We start from the raw sequence: 27,609 nt of genomic DNA, 5'->3' as shown, positions 1-27,609 counted from the left end.
TATTGTCCTGGAAAGAATGCGTTGGTAGTCTCCCTCACCCAGTTCTACCCTTTACTTTTCCCTCTCAGAGAATTTAGTGTTCCTTCTTATATATCAAAGGAGTCGCAGCTTCCTAATTACGTTGCTCCTCACCAGAACTAATTCCCAGTCAATCTTGTAAACAGCCCTTCATCGTCATGCTACAGCCTCGAGTTTGATAACTCAACTGATGAGAGAGATTCATAATGAGGAAATAGAAACTGGAATGCATTTACACTAGAAATAACATTGGAAACTTGAAGTAGTTTGCAGTTTCGTTTGACTATTAGTATTGGTTATACAAGACGAAAAATTTAATTTGGCTAGGTTCAACGAGTCATGAAAATCATAATTATATTTAAAGAAAATTTTCGAAACATGGGTGATAGTAAGACATTCGTGAATCGAATTCACATATCTTGTTAATTCGAGTTCTGTTAAAATAAGAAATAGCTTTTGAATTGAATTAGATTGAATTGGAATAAAGTCTTACTTCGGGCCATATAATCTGACATCGTTGCAGGATCGTCATGTTTTACTTTGAACGAAGTGATGCAAATTTGTTGCAAAGTTCAAACCTAATCCATATGGGTCTTGATTGGGATAGGTCTTGTTATGTGGTAAATAATGATGATACAGTGGCTAAAGAGCAATAGCGCATGCAATATCAACGGTTTTAAAGCAAAGTGCTGTAATTTTTTGTGGGTTGCATAAATAGACGTGTGACACTATATTCTTGCTTTTCCATTGTTGAATTGGCTGTATATCACAATTGCTTAGCGCTGAGGTTTAACAATTACAGGGATATTCTTGGCTACTGACACGACGGCTTGCAGTGGTTTAATGATTGACGCAAATCTGCTCATTCACCTCGGTAACTCGCCCCTCAAAAGTTATCTGAGCACTCAAACACACACGCTCGCACAAAAACACACACACCTAAGCTGAGAGCGATGCCATCAATCTGTGGATGAAATACTTGCCATACAATTACAATATAAAATACAATGTAATAGACAATCACGAGATGAATCATGTCACACATAAAATGAGACCATATATTCTTTCATTAATGATTTCTTCACTTTGTATCTTTAGGGAGTGAAAGAGTCAAACACCTAACGAAAAACATAATTCATATGGGCCCGGGTAAGACATTTAAGAACATGATAGAGAAATCAAATATAACTCGCGCAGAAAGTGATGTCATCATTCATTTCTCTTTTGCCATAAATATTTAAGCCAGTCGACCTTGATATATATATATATATATATATATATATATATATATATATATATATATATATATAAATCACTTCTCAATGCGTGTTACTGTCCATCTCACGTTTAAGCCTGCTGAAAATAATTATGACTTAGCTCACATCAAAAACTCACGAAGAAAGTTATGTCATCATTCATTTCTCATCTGCCACAAAAAAAAAAATATAGCAATCGATCCCAATTAGAAAAAAAAAAACCGGTCAGTTCCCACTGCGTGTAACTGTCCATCTCAATATTAATTCTCACTGTTAAACCTGCTAAAAACAATTAAATTTGACTCTATGTATTTTCCTCTGGAGAGAAATCGCTCTCTACGAACCACATCGGTTCACATCCTTTTCCCTCTCCAGGTCTCCCTTTCGCTCTCTCTTTCTCTTTCTCTGTGCATGTCCGATGAAGTGCCCGTTACACGAATGGGAAATATTGATTTTCCGCGGAAGAAACTAACCAGATGCACCTGGTATGTTTCCGGGTGCCGGGCGGTCTTGCAAGTGATTTCGCACGGTTTTCGTGGTGTCTTACATCGTTCTCGCCATTCCTGAGATTAATTTTACAGACGAGTAGAAGCTTGCTGTAGATGTTTTGAAATCAATGACGAAGGAGAGAGGACGCCTGTACTACAGCACTGGAACCTGGTACCCAAAGTGACCAAAACAGAGTCCTTTCTCGCCGTCCTCTGCCAGGAGTGTTACTTTTCTTTTTATGACTCTGAAGCATGAGGTGTAATCCTCGATTATCACTGAGCTGCTGTACTTGAATTTTATATATAGTATAGTGTAAATTTTCCAAGACATAATTAAATTTATCGTATAGACCCATGCAGATGAATATAAGGTGAAATGAGAATTGTTCTTTTCCCCCCTTTACTCAGCAAACAGATTGTAGGTGAAATATTTTCAAAATGATACTTTACCTACATAACGGGAAATTCATTCTATTTTTTTCATCCTCTATCATCTGTCGATTTCCCCAAACACTTTTAGAGCTCTTAAACTCTAATGTACACCACAAACAAAGATTTAAAAAACTGTTTATCTGATGATGCTCTTTAGCAGAAAACCTTTTGAAACATGTAACTGATTTGTGTCAAATATCATTTGAGTCGCAATAATACAAATTAAAGAAAATTTTTGAATAGAGTATAATGATGATACATAAAAACAAGAAGTAATGCTTATTCTACCTTCCATGTGTGTCAAGGAACACTGTAAAAACATCGGTGTTAGATTTAACACCACGGGTGTTAAATCTAACACCGGCCAAACTTCAATAAAGGACCACACCCACAGGTGTTAAAAATGCACTATGATGGTGTTGAAAAGTGTTCACTTGACACTGCGTGGTGTTAATTTGACACTGTACGTGGTGTTATTTTGACACTGTACTGGTGTTAATTCAAAAATGACACCACATGGTGTTGATTTGATATTTGTTGGTGTTAATATCAATGGTTTAACACCCGTCCAGCTTCAATAAGAGACCACACTAGCTGGTGTTACTTCGGTGTAAATTTATTTTCACATTTTTTCAAAAATCTAGTATTTTAATGTAAAATTCTTGATCGTCTTGTTTAAATTAAAAATCAACAAGATGTGCAGTTACTAAGAAACTCTTCAAAAAACAGTTTAAAATTTGGAAATGACACCCGGAGGTGTTGATTTAACACCATAAATGAGCACCGAAAATTTAACACCAGCTCGGTGTTCACTATTTAACACCGGACTTTTTGCAGTGAAAGAATAAGTCAGAAATCTAACACTTGACTCAAGGAAGCAAGCGGAGCAAATGATGTAACATGAATTTTATTTCAAAATTGTTTTTCACGCCTTGTATACATTGTTTCTGCTGTTTATAGTTCCGTTCATCCACGCAGAAATAACTTGATATCCCCTGGACAGATGTATTTGTGGACGGGTATTTGCAGGAACGTGTATACTGTGCCTGTGTGTAGTGGCACAAAACAGGTCCTTGTGCATGACCGCTTATTGTGTGTGAAGAGAGAAATGACATTGTGATACGGGAGTTGCTATAACGCATTTCGATATTTCTCGAAGATACGTACATACACACACGCATGCATGCACGCACAGAAATGTATTATGTGTGCATGTATGTATACATATATTATATACGTGTATATATATATATATATATATATATATATATATATACATGTGTCTTATTGTCTTAAAGATTTTATAACAAGTATTTGCTAGTATTACTTTTAATGTCAAAAAACTTGCTGAATGAAGGGGTAAACAATGCTCCGTCGCTAGCTGCCAGTCATGAGAAGCTATGACTAGATCACAGGGATAGTCTCAGTCTCCCGCTCCACGAATGAAATGGCAATTTTGCACTTGGTATATGGTAAACATCTACCTCTATAATTATGTGTGAGCGAAATTCACCTTAAAAAGTAGACGAAGGACACTAAAAAAAGCTACATGATGTGGTATAATGGTAGTGATGATGATGATGATGATAATAATGATAATAATAATAGCAATAATAATAATAATAATAATTATTATTATTATTATAATTATTATTATTATTATTATTATAACAATGATATTAATATCATTATGATTTTGTATCGCGCCAGATGCATTATTTCCACCCAGCACTGACAGTGGTAATATAGATTATTCTTCACTCCCTAGAGAGCATTCCAGTCTTTTTGCAACAATTATCTGTTAAAGAAGAGCAACAGGTGACTGTCGATTTAGACAATGATTTAGATAATGTCGAGATAATTATCATTGTTAGCACAGGTACCAATGTTATCATTATAGCTATTGTTATCGTTATCATAAAAATGATGAGTTAGTTCAGTCGGTAGCGCGTCTGCCTCACGATCCTAAGGACCACGGTTCGATTCCCGGGTCCCACTGGGCATTGTTGTGTGTAATCATACCGTCCCCTGTAAGAGGCAAAACACTCTGTCCCTCGGATAGGACATAAAATGGAGGTCCTTTGTGTGAGAGAGTCACAACTCATGCACGTAAAAGATCCCGCTCCATATTAATCGCAAAGAGCAGGGTATTAACCCGGTGAAGTGGTCCCGCGTTATACACCCATGCGGCAACTGGACCCCATGGAAGACCAGCTATTGCAGCTGAATATGGGCTATCCAGCCATCTTCTCAGATGGAAATGAAAACAAGACAAAACAAATCAATCTAATTGCTCCATTGTTGCTCTTACTACTATAAGTCACATATTTCTATGAATTGAATATTTATTTTATTTCTTTTTTAATTAAAGAGTGGGATTGCGCAAATTGTACACACCTTCCCCCACCTAAGCAAAATCTGGGGAATGTATAATGGTCCCTGCGTGTGTCTTCTGTCTGTCTAGCTATCTTTGCGTTCAACAGTAAAGTCATGGTGAGTCTTGAGCCACCCGGGAGAAGCAAAGGCAATCCCTTCTCTTTGTTGCTCAACAAACTGGTCTACGCTGACGCACTGATGTGACTGGACACAGGCATCCGTCTGTGCTGATCCGAGCGAGAGCAACAGGTTACTATGACAACCACAAATGCTCAAAAGGGGTCATTTGATGCACACAATAACTTCAAATTTTGAATTGCAATGGCAGGTATGATCTGTCGGTTTAATAGCAAAGACACGCGCCTGCCTCACCGACATTATCTTTAAAGGGCATGCCTTGGTCATCACACTTGGAAGGCTTTGCAGTGACATTAAAACATCACCAGTCATCAAAAGAAACATTTTCAAGGTGTGCTTACGAGCTTACCAAATTCTTGGTTACCTTTGCAACGAAAAGTGAATATTACCCAGCCAATATCTAAACCGTATAATGGTTTTGACACAAACAAACACTTGATAAGAAATTGCAAAATTTCATTTTACGAGAACTAGTGACACGTTAAATACTTAGAACCATAAAGTTGTTGTTTGTTTTTTTATTCCTCATTTAATTTGTGTTGACGATAGACTTCATATTATGTTTTATATCTCTGATATCTTTTATCATGTCCTCTTGCAATTCATCTCGATCATACATCGCTTGTTATATTGCTTCAACTCGGTGAATAATTAATGTTAAAATAGTATTTCGATATATCATTTCGTGAAAGTCGCAGATGCTGAATGTATGTTTCTGGTGCCCGTACGATCCATGGAAGATGTGAACCTCCTACGTCTCGCGTGGTGTGTACACATATCATTAAGCCCAAGGGAAGGTACTTTGTGTGCGTACCTGCGCGGAGTTACGTGACCCGTCTAAGTGCAGGTGTTGTTTATACGTGTTTTTTGTGTGTGCGTGCGGGGGTAAACCACAGAGGAACCTTGTTACACGTTACTCCTACAAAGTTTATTTTCCATTATTGAAGTAAAATAGTAAAATATCACTAAAATAAAGGGGACAACAGTAACTTAATCATGCTCTAATTGAAGTGATCTGCTCATGCAACTATAGCGTATAAACACGATTAAGAATAAGGTGAGTTCCAATGCTAATTTTTCACTTTGCAATTTACCTTCCTAACTTTTGATTACTGTATGCGTTTGACACGAGTTCTGCAACTATAGATTATTGTATCATTTATAATTTCGTTAGTTTAACTAAAGAGAACAGCTTGTCAACTGATGCAAATTTCCAAGTTGAATATCTGATAACATTTAAGTAGTAGTTGCGTCAATATGGCCCTTAAATTCAATTGCGTTATAATTATGCATTAGTGCAAACAGGGAAATCATTGCATCATATTTTTCGTAATTCCATCTACATCATTTGAGAAACAGAATGACCGCTGTTATATTTGCTAATGGTATTGCAGTCTCATTGAGAGTTTGAGACAAATATTTGTTACGAAATAATACATATATAATGCGCGCAGAACCTGTGTCATGAAAACATTACTTTCGTTGTTTCCTCCGCATAAGCACCTGGATCATCCGATTGATGAGAAAATAAGTCAAGGTATCAGATGACGCATAATACGAGCATGCACGAAGCTTATACAATATGGAAACACGAAGACTGCAAAGAGCAAGTATTGTCCATAAGGCAGAACAGTTACAGTCACAGAATCTAATGGTCGAAAACCAGTGCCAGCTGCATCATTCAACCTAATCATTGCCCGAACCCTTTCCCTTTGCCTAACCTTCCTTTTTTATGAATTTGTTACGTTAACATTACACGCAACAGAGTCTTTTAGTAGGCCCCTACTATAATCGCCGTTCAGAAGAAATACATGCTCGACTGGATGGCGCATTTTTGAAAGGGTTGTATATGTTTCATTAAGTTTAGGATTTTTTTAGTTTAAGAGAGACTGAAAGTGATCTCAAATATATTAAGTCAATCTCTGAACAGATCAACGTCTATAATTATCATAGTTGATATCAACTCTATGGATAAGGTCAAAGTGAGCTAAGTGTATCAAAGGTGTACTTACATTGACGACCAAGAGGAGTTAAAAAACGGGACAGTGTAGGATATCAACCAGCGATTCGTCTTGTTGCAATCAAAATACGGATCTGACCAAACACCGTGATCACTGGTGACAAAGGGGTCAGTCGAATTCTCCAGTATTCCGTTTGTGCTCTCGTTAAACCTCCGAATGAGGTAGTGTGGTTTTGTTACGCCCTCAAATAGGCTGTCAAAATGTCCCTCCCACTTTTTGGAACTGGGAATCGGTTGATCGGTGGCAATTTCATCAAGGGTCGAACTGCCCGGTGCCACTCGGAGCGCACAAAGGGAGGATGATCCTACATTCTGGTACCATTCATACGAGAAGAAATATACGCAGGATCCCACAATGGCGTCATTGTTTTCCACATTATTTCTCACGATAGAGAAATACAACTCCTTGTCGTTAAACACGCTGGTCACTGAACGTCTACCGGGACCAAAAAAACTGTTAAGTAAGTTAGCTGTGTGTACCGCAGTTACACTGTTTCGATCAACAGAATCAAAGTCCATTATCTGGGATAACCTCTCCGACTGTTGGCTAAACACCTGTCCTAGGTCCATTATGTGCCGTTGGCACGGTTCTTCAGCTTTTTGGTATCTTTGTAGCTCCTCAAGGATGCTCGTTATAGGATCGGGAGAGTCCGCAAGTCGCTGAATGGATAGTTCGTCTCGCTTAACTCTGGAGACAACGTCCTGCCTTCCAACGCCATTTTGAATCATTTCCCCTGAACGGATGTGTAAAAATTCAAGCAATCTACCTGAATTTCGGAGATTTCGGTCATACTTCTGTTCGTCTGTCCTTTTAACATGCGGCTCCATGCCTTCTTTTGCATCAACACTTGAGCCACCATTCCAGTGTGGAACACTACCAAGATTGGTAGACAATATGCTTGTGCCGTTTGAAGTCAGTACCCTGCCGAAACTGTGGAATTTAAAGGCTCGCGCTGCGTGCGGCTTACAACATAACAATACAGAAATGAAAATCACCATTAAAAGATGCACGAAACAACAGCCTTCCATCGTAGATAACTCGAACGTAGTCGTGCGATGATATATCCCTGTACAAATCCTTCCTCCTCGTCCCAAGTAAAGACAAACCTTTTATCCCTTTAAATACACAATTCCAAATGGATTCGAAACCAGACAGCAGAAACTGGGATTCCTCTTTCGAAACTGAAATGTTTTAACTTTATACGCTAAGCCTTCGGAGGAAGCTGTGGGAAATAAAACACAAGAGGTGCCTTCGTATGTAAATAAACTCCACGAAATAGATTTTGGCGATTTCTACTGGGATATTCCGGAATAATGATACAAACGAGCGAGCTGGGGGCCTGAAACTGCATGTAGATATCCCGTCGCACGCCAATAGATTCGCGTAAGTATGCGCGTGTGTGTGAGTGTGTGTGTGAGAGTGTGTGTGTGTGTGTGTGTGGAGCAAGGGTATGCCAGAGCTGCTGTGGATGTGTACCAGGTAGCGATGTATTTGCACCAGTTTTCTACGCATCCGTGTAGGCACGGAGCGACCGTCGCGCACTTGTGCTCGCCATCATACGAACGCCAGGCAATGAAATGCAAATTAGATTTCTGGAAAACTGTGTTCCTCCCGTGGATTCATTAAAGCCCAGTCTCCGCAGACAGACTTGCCCCGGAATACCCGCCAACATCGACAAATTTACTTAAGGGTGAAGCAGAGAATCCGGCACATGACTTTGGCGTGCCGCAGAGCTGACTATATCCACATAATTCCAAAGCATAAATGCATTGTATTCAATGCATCCTCTACTCTCTCTCTCTCTGTCTGTCTCTCTCTGTGTCCATCTCACCCTCTTAGTTCCTCTACCTATGTATAGGTCTTCTAAAAGATTCTGAAAATATGTCCTCCGTCTGCGTCCCGTAGTCACATCACAGTCAATGCAGTCCTGTATACATGCCACCACGTAATAAGGCCGTCAGAAATTAGAGAAAGCATAATACGTGATGCTAGTTTGATCAGCCTTGTCAAGCGTCAAAATGTGTAATATTGGCCGACAACGCACGATTTGATCAGTGTTAATTAAGGGTTTTACCAAAATAAGTCGGAGGATAACTCAACAAGGAGCTCTCGACAAGCACGGCACTTCATTTTTTTTCTTTTTCAATCATATCATGGAATATGTATGTGTAATGGCTATATTATAGTCGTGATAATAAGCATGTGCAAGTACGCATTATTCAAAGTCATGTTCAAAATTGCATTGTGATATGTTGATAAAATATTCCCGATTAACTTAATTCCCATAAGTAATTATTGATGAATTGAAACAGTTACAAAATTTCGAACTCTGAAAAAGAATGGGTAATACGTTGAGAATCAATAATTCCAACGCTGTCAGTGGTAGGCTGCAAGCTAAACATGTCTGAGTTGCCCTCTCAAACTCATATCGTTTTATGCTCGAGACGACTTTTGTCCTAATTTCTGCAGAATGTTTATAGCAAATGATTTAATACATATTGTAAAAATAATTGTTTTTTATGAGAAGAAAATGACTACAGAACCAAAAGCTCATCAAAGTGCAAAATGACGCTGCTCTTCTTTTGTATGTGGATTCAAGCATTACAGTTGAAAATTCTTATGAAGACTATAGTGATTAGTAATTCTGTGTCTGTATGTTTTCATATTTTTGTTTCTTTTTACTAGATTGCACTGTTTTCTGGAAACCCTTTGCCATCTAACACATTATATTACTCCTCCATTAATTGACTCGGAGAACATCAATATCTCTTTGCGTGTTTGCTGGAAAGTCGTAACAGCGACTCTCGCAGGAGTCGCATTAGTTATGGTAACTTTCCTTTCACATTTCAGCTGTGATCGATGACTATTGAACGCCATAATGACATGGCTTTCCATCTTTCTATTGATTTATTTGATTGTCTTTGTCGTGTATTTTTTCAACAACTTGATTTAGTTTACTCATATTTTGACCTTCCTAATGTATTTTTAATCTAGTAACTATTTTATATATCTTTTTAAATGGATCACAATATATATTCAAGCATGTATAGCTCTCATTGTGAACCCATTACTTCACATTTCGATGATATGTATATCTTTTTAACACAAATGGGCGCCATACAAATCACGTGAACCATCATCATCATTATTATATTTTAAAAAGTCGGCAAGATGAAGTATATTGAACTGTATTATCTCAACACAATTATACACTAGCTTATACCTCATTATATCGATGAATCCTCGATTCTGATTGGTTGAAATCAGAAAAAAAAATGCCTTCAGCCCCATTGTTTCCACACTGCTCCAAAGTATCAAACCGCCTCATAGCACTAAACTGCGCTCTTTTTTTTTTTAAATTACGAGGTATGTATACAGACGTGCAGTGTATACATCGCTGCAGTAAAACGCTTGTCTTTCATAGTGCGAGAGGCGACCTTGTCCAATGCGATCGCAAAGCAAACGTTTCTGCTTGACAATGCCTGTAATATGAACTGGCTAGCGTGATAGTGATTGACCAAGTAAACTTTCATTTCATCGGTGTATAAAACAGATATGGAATGCCTCCATTTAGGGCATTGTTGTTATCATTGTCTGACCTCAAGTCAATGCGACCCTCGGAACTATAGCATCATGAAGAGGGGCATTGTATAGAGTATAGATTTTTCATAGGGTTTTTCCTTTAGAGGAACGACCTGTAGACGATAAATATTCTTGAGTTAATAACATTGGTAAGGAATGGAATCAATGGTGTGAAGCATTGTTACACTAGTTATAAATCCTTGATGCCATCTTGAAATTATGTTCTTATTGTTCAAATCATTTCACCGTAATAACCAACCTGAAAAAGCAAACACATAATAGATTACACTTACACTTATACTTTCAGGAACAAAACCGAAAGAAAAGATGTGATATGAACAGTCAATTCCCATATCTTTAAACGTGAGAAATTGAAGAATATTTTGTTAAGATGCTTGCGTATGTACACTTTTTTTTTCTTCAATTCTTTATTCGAATTTCGTTCAATACCACAAAATTCACATTCACATTCACAAAAACAAAACATTATGCAAAGACAAAATGCATTGTACACAAACACTGTACAAATAATTTCAATCTTACATTATGACTTTTTTTTTAACCAAAGAAACGAAATCCGGTTGTTGTTTTTTTCTTTTTTAACACACGTATATTCTTGCAAAATGCTCGCAAAACGGGGACATGGTAGTTTGCTCAAGGCAATTGGGCACGTTCCATTACTTGTTTCTCGGGGGAAAAAAAGAAAGAATATATGAATATACATTTTTCCTTCTCTGTAGATAAGCCGCCCGATTAAAGCTACAAAAAAAAAGCATTAAAAAAAATCTAAATCTAACCTGAATCTAAATTCAGTCTGAAATACTATTTACCCACATGCAGATCACAAGTTTGCCCACATATTTATGCGTCGAAAGCGCCCCCTAATTTTGACTCAAACACTCTGAGCAAACGGGCATGGCCGGCAAACGGGTACACGACACGCAAAGACACACACACACACACACACACACACACACACACACACACACACACACACACACACATACATACACACACACACAAACACGTATACGCTTAACGTATATGAACAGTGTGTCTGTGCCTGTGTTTGTACCTGGATGCACGTATATACAAAGATAGCTGTTTACATGTATTTTTACTATCTAACACTAACGATTCTTCAATTCTGACTTAAGTGTGTGGAAACGAACGTTTAATGTCTTTTGGTATAATAGGGCATTCTAAGGTTCGAAATTCCGTGATTGAAATAAAGCTCGCTGCTTCGAAGGCTCGTTAATCCGACAATGAAAAAAAAATCATTATTCAAGATTCGTTGATATGAAAACGAAATAAGTTTCTGAAAGGAATTCAACGTTTATTTGATGGAAATTGGGTTTGAAATGGCTGAGATATCCAAAAACAAAGGGGTCCAAATAAAAGGTGGGACCCATCTTTTATTATAGGACAATTACTTAAACTTTGTTTTTGGATATCTCAGCCGTTTCAAAACCGATTTTCAGCAAATAAACTTTGAATTCCTCTTAGAATTGTAAGTTCTTTAACATTTCATAAGGGGTTTCGAATTATCTCACAAAAAGTTAAATCTGAATCCCCATCTCAACCAAAAGTATAACACCATCCCTTTAACGATAGGTTCAGTTCAGTTCAGTTCAAATTTATTTCATATTTTTACGATAAAATAATATATAAACATAAATCCCACTTTTTCAGTGACCAAAATGATGCATGTAAATATATACACTGTACATAGAAAACAATAGTTAGAAACTTAGGTAAGGACACATTACAATGGTTGCTAAAGTAACGAAAGTGAAATAATTGTCAATAATCATTGTGTGAAAAAAAGTGTACGAAATAAATCGTTTCGGAATAACAAATCGAATTCCTATAACGAATATTGCTTTACAATTTTAGGTATGCAATATGTAAACTGTACATTGGTGAGCCCATGCATCTCGTTCCTCGAGTGCGTGGATAAGTTTTGACCCTTCAGCTCCTTTTCATTCGCCCTTTTCCCTTGTCAACTTCAGTCTCTTCCTGTCATATCTTGCACGCTTATCCTTTTTTTCTTATTTTTTCCTTACATTATTTTGTTAGTTCAGAAAATAGTTATGGCATAGGGAGAGACTGCTAACTACAAGCCCTGCTTTCTAGCAGTCCCCTCCATTTTCAACATTTTGATTCATAAAAATGACATCATTTATTATGTTTCAGTTCACAGTTTTTTCCTTGATAACATGGTTATACTGATTTTGTGTCATTTTTCATATTTAGTATATTTTATTGCAATTGCAATTCCGTTGGAAATGGAAAGAATAAAATTCATGAATGAAAGATTCTTCTCGCTTTGAAACAAACATTCATTCATCAATATAATTAACACAGGTGTTTGTTACTTTGACTTGTAATGCCGTAAGCATCGGTAATAAAAATGAATGTAACGTACACCCACCACCGCAGTTGCCAAGTTGACACATAGTTATAAATTCTTGTATAATCATTCGACCCTTTTAACACCTATATAATGAGTCTGTTGTTGTTTAAAGGGTCCGGGGTAATTGCCCTAGACCCATTTTAACACCATCTTTCGTTGGTCAGAACATAGCTTTAATTCTGCCGTTCTCACAATGGCCAGAACATTTCCCAACACGTATTCATTATACCAACCGATCGCGAGTCCTGAAATCAGGACCACAGTGGTGTGTGATTTGTGTGCTTGTCATTCCACTTTTCGTTTCCACGCTTTTATGTCAGTCTCGGGTACATGTGCCAGACATGGTTATATTCAGGATTTTTTTTTAATTCATTCATTCTTTTTCAAGGAAAATTGGCGGAACACGCAAGCGAGGGAGCGCAGCGACCGAGCTTGGGATGGCGTGTGTGTGTGTGGGGGGGGGGGGGGGGGGGGTCCCTCCCAAACGAGGTAGCTTTTGCATTCTCGGAATTGAAATTTAACGATCTGGCGCACATTTTTTGGTGACATACTTGTACGCGGAAAATATATCAGTCTATGAAGTAAAACGAAAAGAAGGTTAATTATTTCAGTTGAAAAAACAACAACAAAACACCGACCACCTGAATTCTGTAATTGCTGATTTCTTATTTTACTGATCAAATTATTTGAAAATTTGATATCTGAGCAGAACAACCAAGGAGGGGGGGGGGGGTAGGGGAGGGTGTGGCTGGGGTATCCACTATACCCCTCGTGAGAACTATTTCATTTTTCGAATCAAACTTTTACGATCTGTGGCACACTCTTGTTGGAAATTGTTAATCAAGAAAGGAGGAAAAATGAAGATTCATAGAAATGTAAATGGCCAAACCGTGGTGTCTGTCTTGTTATATCTTGCTCCCAGTGTGCATCTTCAGTGTGTACTACTCTAGACTGTGGAGGTGCATGACGCTTACCTTCAATCATTAGTACAAAACAAAGGGTAATAAATCAAACTGAATTCTGTATAATTTGTATGTAATTTCCTTCATTGATCACATTAACTGAAATGGTAACATCCAAATCTAAAGAAAAGGGAGGTTAAAAATTCAGGGAGGGGACAACTGTCAGATTTTCACCAGTTAAGTGGCGAATACTTTTAGAGACTTCAATGTTGATATAACTAATATCGCATGATGAGCGCATTTTATGGACAACATTGATAGAAAATATAATTATCAGAATATATATCAGAACCCCATCGATTACTCGAGGAATTTTACGTTCCATTAAAAAACGTAATAAACTCTATGAATTAGATATTGATTAATGTGAACGAAATCTTATTAGATACAAAAAGTATAATCCTGATAAAGTTGAAAGTGCAATAAGATCATTATGAAGTTCTAAAGAATGAGTCTTTAGTGCTGAAGGAAATCTAAATGCAACATGAAATATTTTAAACAAAATGATAAAGACAAGGAAAGAATATGATAATTCAGATAATCTTAAAGCTGATATGAAAAAATAAAATACTAACCCGACCGAAATCAGATGAGCTTTTTATTCTGTTGCTTTGTTTTGGTTTTTTGTTTTGTGTTTGTACTAATATTGGTCCTCTAAATTAACTTCCCAAATAACTTGCTAAAATAAAATTCTATACACAGTATTTATCCAAACCTAATCAGAATACAATGTGTTTTACTCCAACAGACGAAAATGAAATATCTGAAGTAGTCAAAACATTAAGATTTAAAACAAAGTTTGCAGGAAGTGATGTCATTACGAATCTTTTAGAGCGTATAATTTCTAGTACACTTTTACCATTAGAACACAATTTTAACTTATCATGCTCTATTGAATGGGTCTAGGAACAGTACCCCCTGGAAAACCACCCTCCGGATAACTACCACCCGGATAATTACCCCCCAGGACAATTCCCCCCTAGGGCAACTACCCCCCGGACAACTACCCTCCAAGGGCAATTACCCTCCAGGGTAATTACCCCCTAGGACAACTACCCCCCGGACAACTACCCTCCTAGGGCAATCACCCCCCAGGGCAATCCCCCCTTAGGAAAACTACCCCCTGGATAACTACCCCTCGGATAACTACCCCTGGATAACTACCCCCGCGGATAACTACCCCCTGGATAATTACCCCCCGGAAAACTACCCCCTGGATAACTACCCCCCGGAGAACTACCCCCTGGGTAACTACCCCAAGGAGAACTACCCCCTGGGTAACTACCCCCAGGATAACTATCCCCCGGATAACTACCCCTCGGATAACTACCCCCCGGATAATTACCCCCCGGATAATTACCCCCCGGATAATTACCCTCCGGATAACCACCCCCCCCCCCCCCGATAATTACCACCAGGATAATTGTCCCCAGGTTAATTACCCCCTCCTCCGATAACTTTTACTAGACCCCAGATAACTTCCACCCAATAACTACCCCCTCCGATAACTCCCCATGGATGATTACCCCGGATAAGTAGGCCTACAACTCCCCCTCCCCTATAACTATCAAGAGGAAAATTACCCCTAGGACAGTGCACCACGTCAATTACCCCCTGGGTAACTACCTCCCGGGTCATTGCCCCCACCACCCTCCCCCCCCCCCCGACTCTTACTTTTAATAAAAAGGATATCATTACTACAGGAAACGAAGTTCTTTGTATTATTTGACAGGAATCATGGAGATGCCATACTGATACATCATCTTATGAAAACAACATCTTAAGGATTTACGATTTGTATCGTTTGCATTTAGGACGATTTATGTACAAGCTTAATTTCTCCCTCCAGGTTAATTACCCCCTCCTCCGATAACTAGACCCCAGATAACTTCCACCCAATAACTACCCCCTCCGATAACTCCCCATGGATGATTACCCCGGATAAGTAGGCCTACAACTCCCCCTCCCCTATAACTATCAAGAGGAAAATTACCCCTAGGACAGTGCACCACGTCAATTACCCCCTGGGTAACTACCTCCCGGGTCATTGCCCAACACCACCCTCCCCCCCCCCCCGACTCTTACTTTTAATAAAAAGGATATCATTACTACAGGAAACGAAGTTCTTTGTATTATTTGACAGGAATCACGGAGATGCCATACTGATACATCATCTTATGAAAACAACATCTTAAGGATTTACGATTTGTATCGTTTGCATTTAGGACGATTTATGTACAAGCTTAATTTCTCCCTCTGTATTCTGACTCTATGTTCATAAAACACGAAGCTGTCCCTTCATATCCTACCCGGTAATCCAGTGAAATGTCAATGCCTTTAACCAAAACTATTTTCGCTAAATCTGTATTTTCTTTTACTGCTCCGAAATTTCGGATTTCTCTTGATAGTATAGTATAAAAGAAGTTTTAAGTTTGAATGCCTTTACCATTGCATTAAAGACATTTTGAAGAAATGTTACACTTCAGAATGAGTTATACTTTTTGCAATATTTTTTTAACCACAATCGTCTGTCGTTTACCACAACTCCATGTAACACTTCTTTATTTTGAGGAGCTTATATCTCATGCCTAACGTGCCCTGGTTTTGACCCATCATCTTCCTCTTCCCTCTCGCTTTTCTCTGTCCACCGTGAAGGTAGTCTATTCCTGTCATTCATTACTCACCTTTCCTCTTTCTCTCATTACAAGGGATCTATCTCGTGTGTGTTCATGTGCAATGCACTCCCGTTAAAACGAAATGCTCAGGACCGGCAGTTTTTTTTTTTCGTTTTAACGAAATTTCGTTATAACCGAACAAATATAATATGCAATGTATAACGAAAAGAAGGAAACCACGCATAAAAAAATATATTTGTTGAATCCTCATCATACGTTGGAAGGCTATGTGAGATGGGAGAATACCTTTTTAATTTCGTTTAAATATTACATTTTAAAAAAAGCATAAAGTTGTTTGTGTTGTCACACATGTGTAGAAAATGACGGTGTAGGATTTGGTTACAGTTCCCTATTCCAAAGGTTCTTTTCTTACTAAAGTACGTTACTCCGAAGGCTCCTTATTCCAAAGTTTCGCCATTCCCGGGATTCCGATGGTTTGTTTATTTGAAGGTTTGCATTTCTGAAGAATCATTATTCCGAAAGTTCATAATTTAGATCAAAATGATATATTGTTCATTTTCCGAAGGTTCGTTGATCTGAAAATGAAATGAGGTTCGTCATTTTGAAGGTTTATAAATCAAAAAGTGAGAAAGGTTCACTATTCAGAAAGCCCGTTGTTCCGAAAGCTTTTTCATCTGAAAATGAAATAAGGTTCGTTATTCCGAAGAAATTTTGTTAATGAAAAAAAAAATGAGAAAGGTTAGTTATTTCGAAGATTTATTTATCTTAAGACGATTATAAGGATTGCAGTTCTTAAGTTTTGTTAGTGTACTCTCCTTTTTCCACCATGGATTAACGATACTTTTTGTAATGTTCCGATTAACGAACGTTTTGAATTCCTATCATTTTCGGACTAACGAACCGTATAAGAATGAGAATAAGGACCATATTTTATTATCGGATTAACGAACCTTTGGAATAAGGCCAAAATGTGCTCAATAACAAACCCTATTTCATTTCCGAACTAACGGACATTTAGTTGTATCAGAATCTGTGTGTTTTGTATTAAAGGACTTCGGAACAATGAAACAAACCTTATCTGAATTCAGATTATTGTATTACAATAACGCAAGTTCCCCTCGGAAACTGTGCGTGATACACGGAGTGAACATTCAATGATGCGTTCGCTCATGCAGAGACGCTTTAAAAATGCTTGTTCCGCTACGCATTTTCGAATGCGATCCGCATTTCGTAATAACGGAGCACATTTCCTTTGTTTTTCTTTGTCAGTGGTGCTCAGAAAAGACTTCGTGATGACGAAAATTTTGTCATAACCGTCTTCGTCATAAGCGAATTTTGTACCATAGACTTTAATGGCGATACTTTTGGGACCAGACGTTTTGCTTCGTTATAACGAAATTTCGTTATAACCGTGTTCGTTGTAACGGGAGTGCACTGTATCTTTATTTGTGTACTTTGTCTCTGTCTTAATTTGCTTTCTTTGCATTGTTTCATCAATTTTGTAACTATTTTACTGTTATACCGTTAACGCTCATTTCAGAATTGCCCTACTGCATCATTGGGCATTAACAACTAGTATATCAAGAATGTGGGAAGAGATTGTCACCTCCTTGGTATGATCACCGCAGAGCATTACCTCCCTTGACAATTACTCCTTATTAAAATTAGGCTCCAAACAGTCACCCCTCTTACAATAACTCTCCCCCAGAAAATTACGTCTCTCATTTTTATTTTCGAACAACGTTTGCTATTTGAATTGAAAAAAAAAAATCATTTTTTTCATATCGTCTGATTTTGGTCGAGACCTAACTTCAGGTTTTAAACATCCTTTGGGTGAGAAAATTAGAAACCCCTTACGAAATATTAAAGAGCATGTTATTCCAAGAAGGATTCAAGTTTTTGTGAAAAAAAAAAATACTCTTGAAATGGCCGGGATAAAACAGAGCAGCCCTATAATGTAAAAAGGATTCTGTCAACTACAACTCTCTATAGATCTATTAAAAAAGAGGGTGCAGGACAAAAGACTTCGTTAACAACTAGGGGTGTTTTGTAAAAAAAAAAAAAAAAAAAAATACCGTTAAACTCGTAATATTTTACTCTTTCTAATCAGACTAACTTATATTTGAACTGGATTTCCCCATAAAGTGTCGAGAACATTTGATTTGAAAACTAGCACAATTCTACTTGTATGTAAAACAAGCTGTAATTTTACTCTTATGACAAATTAGGGCACCGTTTGATAAAAGTTGCCAGTTACGACATCTTGTTAGTCTCTAATAATTTCAATAAAACCATGGGTTCTGCTTGATTTATAAGCTCGAGTCACCGACTTGTTACCATGGACCTGCTTTGATCGACCTACAACGATTGGTAATTGTGTGGAACTGACAGCTTGTCAGGACTGACTTCATAAAACCGTGCCCGGATCCTATCAGAAATTATGGCTTTATATCGAAGGGTCCCTCGCTAATGTTAAGGGAATATGAATTGCAGTGAAATCAACTCTCCTTTTCTTATGTTTATCTTCTAATGTGTTATAACGGTAGAAAATGACAAGCCAAAAGAGTAAATGATGACAGTGTAAGAGAAAGGTGCATCTTCTGATATGGTGTTATGATCTTCTGGAAAAATTACAAAGGGTGGGAACTTTCGGAGGGCGGGGAGGGAGGGTTGTCCAGTAGGTAAGTATCAGGAGGGGTGGGGGTGGGGGGGGGGGGTCGGGGTATGGTTATGGGGGGGGTAGTAATCCGGGTGGTAGTTATCCGGGTGGTAGTTATCCGGGGGGTAGTTATCCTGGGGGTAGTTATCCGGGGGGTAGTTACCCAGGGGGTAGTTCTCCGGGGGTAGTTATCCAGGGGGTAGTTATCCGGGGGGTAGTTATCCAGGGGGTAGTTATCCGGGTGGTAGTTATCTGGGGGGTAGTTATCCGGGGGGTAGTCATCCAGGGGGTAGTTAACCAGGGGGTAGTTATCCGGGGGGTAGATGTCCTAAGGGTAATTGCCCTTGGGGGTACTTGCCCTAGGAGGGTAGATGACCGGGTGGTAGTTGGCCTAGGGGGTAATGGCCCTGGAGGGTGATTGCCCTAGGAGGGTAGTTGTCCGGGGGGTAGTTGCCCTAAGGGGGAATAGACCTGGGGGGTAATTATCCGGGTGGTAGTTATCCGGAGGGTAGTTGCCCAGGGGGTAAGTGCCCGGATACGCTATTGAATGTTTGATTTATAAAAGTTAGCAAAAGTAATTCCAATCTAGGAAAAAGATGGTCCTACTCAAGTTACAAATTTCCTTTTTATTTCTGTTTTGTCGTGCATGTCAAAAAAATACTGAACTAAAATTGTTTGACTAAATTGGTTTGGATTATTTTGTCATTAAACGAGATTCTCACCCCATTTCAATTTGGCTTCAAAAATTTTCTGTACGATTTTTTGCAATAACTGAACTATTAGATAAAATCATAAATTCTTTATTAAAAAATCACATACTAATGTATTGCTTTATTCATGGAACTAAGTAGAGCTTTCGATACGATTGATCATAATCCTTGACTTCATTATAATGTACAATAAAGGGATACGGGTCATATTTTGGTCAAGGAATAATGGTTACCTCTTAAATCGGCAACAATATGATTTTATTGAAGATTCAATCTCCAATGTCCTATAATGATCGTGGTGTTCCATGAAGGTTATGTTCTTGGACCACTGCTGGTATACATAAATGATATTATATAATTAATGATTTTGTAAACTCTTCTATTCTGTCGTTCATTTCATTCGTTCATAACACGAGCATTATGCTTTCTCACAAAAATCTAAGAGAATCAGTCAATGTCATGAATTCAGAATTGAAAAATGTTTTCATTATGGTTCAAAATATATGTAATAAATTATCTTTAAACAGACGTAAAACTCTGTTATGTCTCTCCAAACTACTCGTAGAAATGTGAAAATATTGCAAATGTTATCACTGATGTAAAAGAATATGTCAATTTCTTGGTATTATTACAATAGAAAGATTACATAGCGCCAACAAGCATGCAAACAATGTGTTCTCTTCTACGTAGCGAGAAAGGAATAGAAATATTGTTTAAGTTTAGTTATTCATTGTCAGAACATTCACCTTTTATGGCATTTACTGGCATTTAAATTCAAACCCAAAGAGCAATGTGGATTGAGTGAAAGCAGTAACATTAGTAGAACACATCAGTGAAAGTTTGGGGAAAATCGGACAATCGATGCAAAGTTATGAATTTTTAAAGTTTTGGTGTTGGAACTGCTGGGTAAGGAGACTACTGGAGGTTATGACGTATGAGTGGACTGCAATATAAAGAAAATATAAAGGGAATTCAATGAAAATCCACTTTCCATGAAAATTATACATTCAATCAACTTGATAGTGACATATGTTAGGGGTAACACTTATTCCCCCTGCTTTCTGAAAGCGGTTACTCAAGTACTCTTTCATTGTGCTGGAAAAGTGAATTTCCTTTCCTTGTTGGCGCTATGTAATCTTTCTATTGTAATAATACCAAGAAATTGACATATTCTTTTACATCAGTGATAACATTTGCAATATTTTCACATTTCTACGAGTAGTTTGGAAAGACATAACAGAGTTTTACGTCTGTTTAAAGATAATTTATTACACATATTTTGAACCATAATGAAAACATTTTTCAATTCTGAATTCATAACATTGACTGATTGTCTTAGATTTTTACGACAGAATAGAAGAGTTTACGAAATCATTATATATATATATATATATATATATATATATATATATATATATATATAATATATATATAATATATATTCATTTATGTATACCAGCAGTGGTCCCAGAACAGAACTTTGTGGAACACCACGATCATTAGGACATTGGAGATTGAATCTTCAATAAAATCATATTGTTGCCGATATTGTTGCCGTTCCCTTTAATGCATTGATTGTATACCGCATGTCAATTAATGCAATACTGATAGGGAACTGTAGTAAAATCAAACCGGATCATACAATACAAAAGAAAACGGTTAGGATTTGTACAAAATGGTCATATCTCACACACGGATCAATACTATTCAATCGCTTAAATATTTTCAAGATATGCTGGAAATCCTCTACAAATACTTCTGTATAAACGTCATTGCAAAATGCTTCCCTCAGTACTCTCTAAATTTCTTTTCATACAATAGCAATTTGCATTCATACCCATAAAAGGTATGTGCAACGTGCAACAATATTAATTTGAATAATACTTAGACATATTAAGCACATAAAGCTTCCAGACATCATGGACCTGATATGTGGAATTCAACTCCCTCAGAGAGATAACTTTAAATGAAGTGTAAACAAGGGTCAGAAATCTCCCGCCCTGTCCCCAGTCTCCCCCTCCCTGCACCTGCACCTCTTGTATTATGAGAGGTTAGAGATTTCTTTCAGGCTTGTGACGCTTTCAAACTCTGCTTTTTGTGTCAAATCCTGCAACCCCATCAAACATTCTGCACGAGAAAATACAAGTTACATTGCTCATTGATTTTGATAAGCCTGTGTTGCGTTACACCACGGCGTCAAAATTTTACCCTTAGTTTCATTATATGTTGAATAAGTGTTTTCTTTGTAAAATTTTGTTAATGATAAAGTTGAAGAAACCGATAATTGAAAAGGAAAAAAAAGGAGAAAGAACATGTACACACGAACGTTGGTGTGATTCCTAAATCTTCACAGGGGTGCTAGGCACCCTCATCCACAACGTAATGGGTGCTGAAGCACCCCAGCATCCAGGCTCGGAGGGGCCTGAATTATGCCAGGTCACATAACCGGAAAGTTCGAAGATAAGATCGGAGCTCTATACAGAGCTGCGACAACATGAAAACTTGAAAATTTTCTATGAGTGAACGTTTCAAGCCACAAAATCTCGGGTTGGATTCGAATCCACGATCTCCTAAATGGTCGACAGGCGTCGTATCCAGCCCGGGTATGAATGGACATGTGTTTCTATTATGGCTACTAAAACAATGAATGATTGGTGCTTATTTATGTCGATGAAGGACAATTTGTCAATCATGCAGTTACGATAAAAACGATACGACGCAAGAATTGATTAATTTGCGTCAAATACCAGTAGCTAATGACTAAGGCATCTAAACAAATTGAACCTTTAATTGGTTATCACACATCAGACAAATCTAGTTTTAACCAATTAGTCTAAACCCATTTGCCGAGTAGATAAGCTCCCCTTTACCAAAATGGAAATTGTACTTTTTTAACAACAATTATAGGAAAATGATTATGACATATTATCAATGTATCTGTGCTCACACGCTGACTGGGTAACAGCTTATAAGTACCAATTTTCCTAACGACGTAAAAATGCAGCTTGATAGATGGTTCGTTTCTGTTGAAACCTATTCTGAAATTTCATTTAAAAAAAAACTTAAATCAAAATTTTGAGGGAGATTTCTACAGTGTTAAGGAAAAAACAGTACAGAGTGCTACTATGTATTATGATCTTCTGTGCCCTGTATTTAACTTTGGTACCATTATATTTTGATAATCACTATATAATATAAAGCATTCATCTTATGCATAGAGCTAGCTTGCGAAATTTCCACTTGTTTTAATTTTATGCCTGTATATTATCCTTTCTGAGTATAGCGTTTAGTACTACTTATTATAACCTGTTGTTTTAGGCGTCAGATTCCAATCATCGTATTAATGTGTGTATTTGACAAAGGTTTGCTCCAAATATTTTCAAACAGATGTAAAATATGCATACAATCATGCTCTCCGACGAGACTACAGCTAGCAAGCACTCCTCCAAGACTCCTTTTTGCCATAGCGAGTCTTGTTTGTCTGTGATGCAACCTAACGGCATCCCCTCTGCAGATTCATCATGAGCTTAACTTTTTATATTCATACCAATTTCTTTTCGAGTTCCTGAGCAAAATTATTCGCCAACCTATGCTATTCTAATTTACAATGGATTGAAAGTTATGCAGCGTCGTCTGCATACTCATGAATTACTTCATATTTTTGCATATTTACCGTTTTTCGATGTGTTGATTACATAATCTGAAAATGAAGTGGGGTACATAATGTAGCCTGAGAACCAATTCTCTGATCAAGTACTCTTCTTTGACGATCAATGCGTTCTCTTTTCAATTGCTTAAAGTATGAGGCAACGGCCGTTTTTACACAATCCGGGACGCAACAAAATACCCTGCGTGTTGCATGAAAGATAGAATGGTCCGCAGTGTCAAGTGCACGCCGTAAGTCAATAATGATATTCCCTTAAACTATACCCCAGTCTGTTTATACCTAGCCCATTCGTCTGTCATACATAATGGAGTTTTCAGCAAGAACTAAAAGTGGTTTGGGTAGATTTTTTCGTTGTCATTTGTACGTATGGACAGGCTCGCATGAATCGCTTGTATCGATTATCCCCGAAGCCATAGAAAGACTTGATATAGGTCAGCAATATCCAGGATAATATTAGTCTCATTACTGCAATTTTACACACATCCATATATTTTCCTGTATTGAATTAAAGAATGACTTGAGGTAATATACCTAGTGTTGGCAGCAGTTGGAGCTTTTCTTTTAATTTCAGCAGTTTCTGTTTGACGAGAGAAGTCATTCTGTTCAGGAGCTTTCTAGGAAGACATCTCATTTGTTGTGTTTATAAACATACGTCACTTGAAATGGTAGAAAGGGCGGCCAACTCTCCGCCCCAGCTCACCCCTCACAATAGCCTATAATATAATCCATGCGGAGGATGCAGCTAATATAGTTGTCTTTGCTCTTACGCTAAATTTCTGATACGGCGAGACTACTAGTATACACATTATTTCCTAAAAAAAAAAAAAAAAATAGAAGGTCTAAGCAATACGTCTGATGCTTCGCCCGTATCCACTATTTGTAGTCTCGCCGCACAGACGTATCGCTTAGCAAAGACAATAGTCTCGCCGCATCAGACGTTTAGCGTGACAGTAAAGACCATAGCTGCATCCTCCGCCTAGATTATAGGCCACCCTCACAGCTGCAGTTATACATGTACAGTAAGTTTTAAGTATAGACTACAGAACTCTAGCGCAGTTCTGTGGTATAGACAGCCGACGCCAACCTGGTGGTCACAACGCCATCTACTGGCCAAAGCACTAAATTTGACTTCTCAACCCTATCATATCTTCTTGACAAAATTAGCCCCATGTCAATGGCACTTCCTTTACTACCACTCAGCAAAAAAAAAAAAAAAAGAAATGGCTCGGTCACAAATACCTACAAGAACTGGTACGAACGCCGTACGAACGATTTTTAGACAATTTCGTAAGATCTTAAGAAGGCCGTACGAAACCAGCGTTCTTAGACCCCGTTTACAAAAACAAAAACAGAAACAAAGTGGGACACTAAAGGCCTGGGGGAAAATGAGAGTTATCTGTGAACTCAAACTTTAAATGACATAGGGAGTAACATGCATTAACATGATTTACAGAACAAAATTGTCTTGATTTAGTGATTTAAGAATTCATAAGATAAATTCAAGAACCAAACATTATTTACAATTTCCTAATATGAAAAAAAAACTAAAATTTCTACCATTTTTGATAATAATTGCTTCTTCTCTCATTTCATTTGAATCTCGATTTGACCGAACATTCTTCATTTTCCTCCATCATTTTTAGCCTTCCTTGATCTTTTGAGCTTTAAAGATTATCATAGAGATCATAGGTTCATTTTACAGCTTAATTCGTGTTTTGTTTTGTGTGAAATTTGTTGTTTGTTCTTATTGTTATATGGAAGAGCACCTATGCATGAATGACAACTTGCTGTTTTGCAATTTTTACTTTTGTGCCCTGGACGAGAAAAACAAAGGTGTTCACTCATGTGTAAAGTTTTCCTTTTTGTTGACATACCAGGTTGATAGCCAATTGAATTATCTTTGATATGGTACATGATATATTATCTTTGATATGGTACATAATATATCAACTTTTAGCCAAATAATCTGTGAGAAATATAATCTTGAAAAAGTATTTACTTTCTTTCTTTCTTTCTTTTTTGCTGAGTGTTGTGAGTATAGATGGACACAGAACACCCCTTCTTCCAACACGGATCATACTTAACAACCTTAATCTATAGTGCACCTTTAACCCTTTCATAACTATCTCTATACATTACGAAACATAGAATTGGAGTAGTATCCCGGATGCACCAATGCCCGTTTACCTGGGTTTACGCCAAAACAAAGTGGCAATAGCCCGACTAATTCAGATATACGCTGCCTGGAATTAATATGGAACTTCAGAAGAGAACTCTTGGAACAATATTTCAATACATATTCCCTTGACCACTTTGAGCACTACGCATACATTGTAGATAGTAATAACACTGGTATTGGCATTGTGATAGTGTCTTTTTCCTCCCTCCCTCCACAGTACTGTACCTTCCATTGCCCGTTGATTTCACATGTTATATCCATTATTTTCTTATTTACCTGTCAAATTATATCAAAGTCTAACATCCTAGTCCATGGCCGGCGCCACGTTTTTAAAAGTGGGGGACCCACTTTATACATTTGTTGCCACCTCCGGGTTTCATCAGCTAACTAACAAGGCCTTACCGCGCTCCCACACTAAGGTTTCATCTTTTTCTAGTGCCACTTCCGGGTAAAAATGTGGGGGGCAAAGTGGTGACACCCCATGTATTCCTATGCATGGTGCAAAAAAAAAAAAAAAGGGGGAGGTGGGGGAGCCTCTACAGACAAAGCGGGTTTGGAAAACCCTTCCTCCAAGTATCCTACGGTCATGGTCGACTTTGGGTCCACATGCTCTCCACTCAAGATATCTCGCTCAGAGTGAAGCCTCTCAACCAGAACCGCCAACGAAACGGGAGTGGGAGGGGTTACGACCTGCCAAAGTTATTTGTATGGATTTAGATTTTTTTTAACGTAAAATAAAACAAAGAACATAAACAAGCACACCTCTATTAGATTTGGGGCGTTTGGAGCTATAAGGAAGAAGTTTTCATTTTTTCCCCCAAGCGGACCTCCATTCCATACTCACCAGCCATGGGAGCGTTCGTTTAAACTAAATGTATAACCTAACCTCCTTATATTACTTGCCTGCACTTGAAAACTCGACCCATACTCTGTCGAGCTGCGAGGATTCGGGTTGTCCCACCTGACAATGACAATGACAATGACAATGACAATGACAATGATAATGACAATGACAATGACAATGACAATGACAATGACAATGACAATGACAATGACAATGACAATGACAATGACAATGACAATGAATTCTATTTCTTAAAACGGCCCCTCCCGGGGCATGGAAGAAATACAATGAGTACAAAACACACAATAAAAAAGATTAAATCTTTGGCAGTCACAACACATAAATACATGTAATATAATTTTGGCAGGATTTAACAACAAATAGAGCACACTGTGTCAACTGACACACTTCACAGTTTTGGCACTACTAAAAATGATTCTAATCAAACTTCGACATTATTATCTTACAAAATCTGGACAAATTCTTTTTAAATACAAAACGTTTTAATACTCCTACTACTAAATAATTGATGAAATTTAATAACTTTAGGACGGCATGAGAAATACCTCTTAATATAATGCCTACGCTGTTTTCACTGAAGCCAGGACAAACCAACAAGTAATGAAATTCATCCCCTTGAACCTGCAAATTACATAAAGTACATAATTCTGGTGCTTGATTAGGTAAATATCGACAATTAGCAATACGCAGCTTGTGGTTCCCACAACAAAATTTACACAAAGTTATTCTATCCACTACATCCAACTTTAATAAATAATTTTTTCAAGCCAACCTCCTGTTTAAAGATTTTAGAATTAAAACATAAACGGTTTCTATTAACTTCAGCAATCCAATTTTGCTTATCCATATCGTCCAACCTGAGATTCAAAGATGATTTCACCCATTTTAGATTCAATGGGTTATCCTCTAACCATAAATTTGACATACCACACTTATCTAAAACACCTCTAACTTTCTTGATCCACTCTGATTCAAACTCACCACAATCATGTAGCTGGCGTAACAATTTATGAATAATGTATGAAAGCTTAGACTTTTTCCTTGACTAATCCTCGCCCAAAAATTTACCAAACGTTTCTCTACTGTACTTGTTAAAGAGAACCTGCCCAATTCTCCATACACCATACAATTTGCAGTACCACGCTAAGGCCGAGTTGTCCAGGATCCTCTCGTGGTTTATGTACGAGATCTGTATCCCCGAGAC

The 27,609-nt window shown here is 37.7% G+C and overlaps 1 protein-coding gene across 1 annotated transcript in view; it reads right to left on the bottom strand.

Moving 5' to 3' along the window:
- LOC139715289 (metabotropic glycine receptor-like) overlaps window positions 1-7,457 on the bottom strand; it is a 52,319-nt gene extending 44,862 nt beyond the window's left edge. The window contains exon 1 of the mRNA XM_071626867.1: window positions 6,721-7,457. Within this exon, the coding sequence (XP_071482968.1) occupies window positions 6,721-7,457 (737 nt within the window). The remainder of the gene's footprint in view (window positions 1-6,720) is intronic.
- Window positions 7,458-27,609: the final 20,152 nt, after the last annotated feature.

Source organism: Diadema antillarum, unplaced genomic scaffold (assembly GCF_040938485.1).
Source record: "Diadema antillarum isolate AM-2024a unplaced genomic scaffold, OU_Dant_1.0 seq00003224_RagTag, whole genome shotgun sequence".
Lineage (NCBI taxonomy): Eukaryota > Metazoa > Echinodermata > Echinoidea > Diadematoida > Diadematidae > Diadema > Diadema antillarum.
This window is presented reverse-complemented; position numbering and strand designations above follow the sequence as displayed.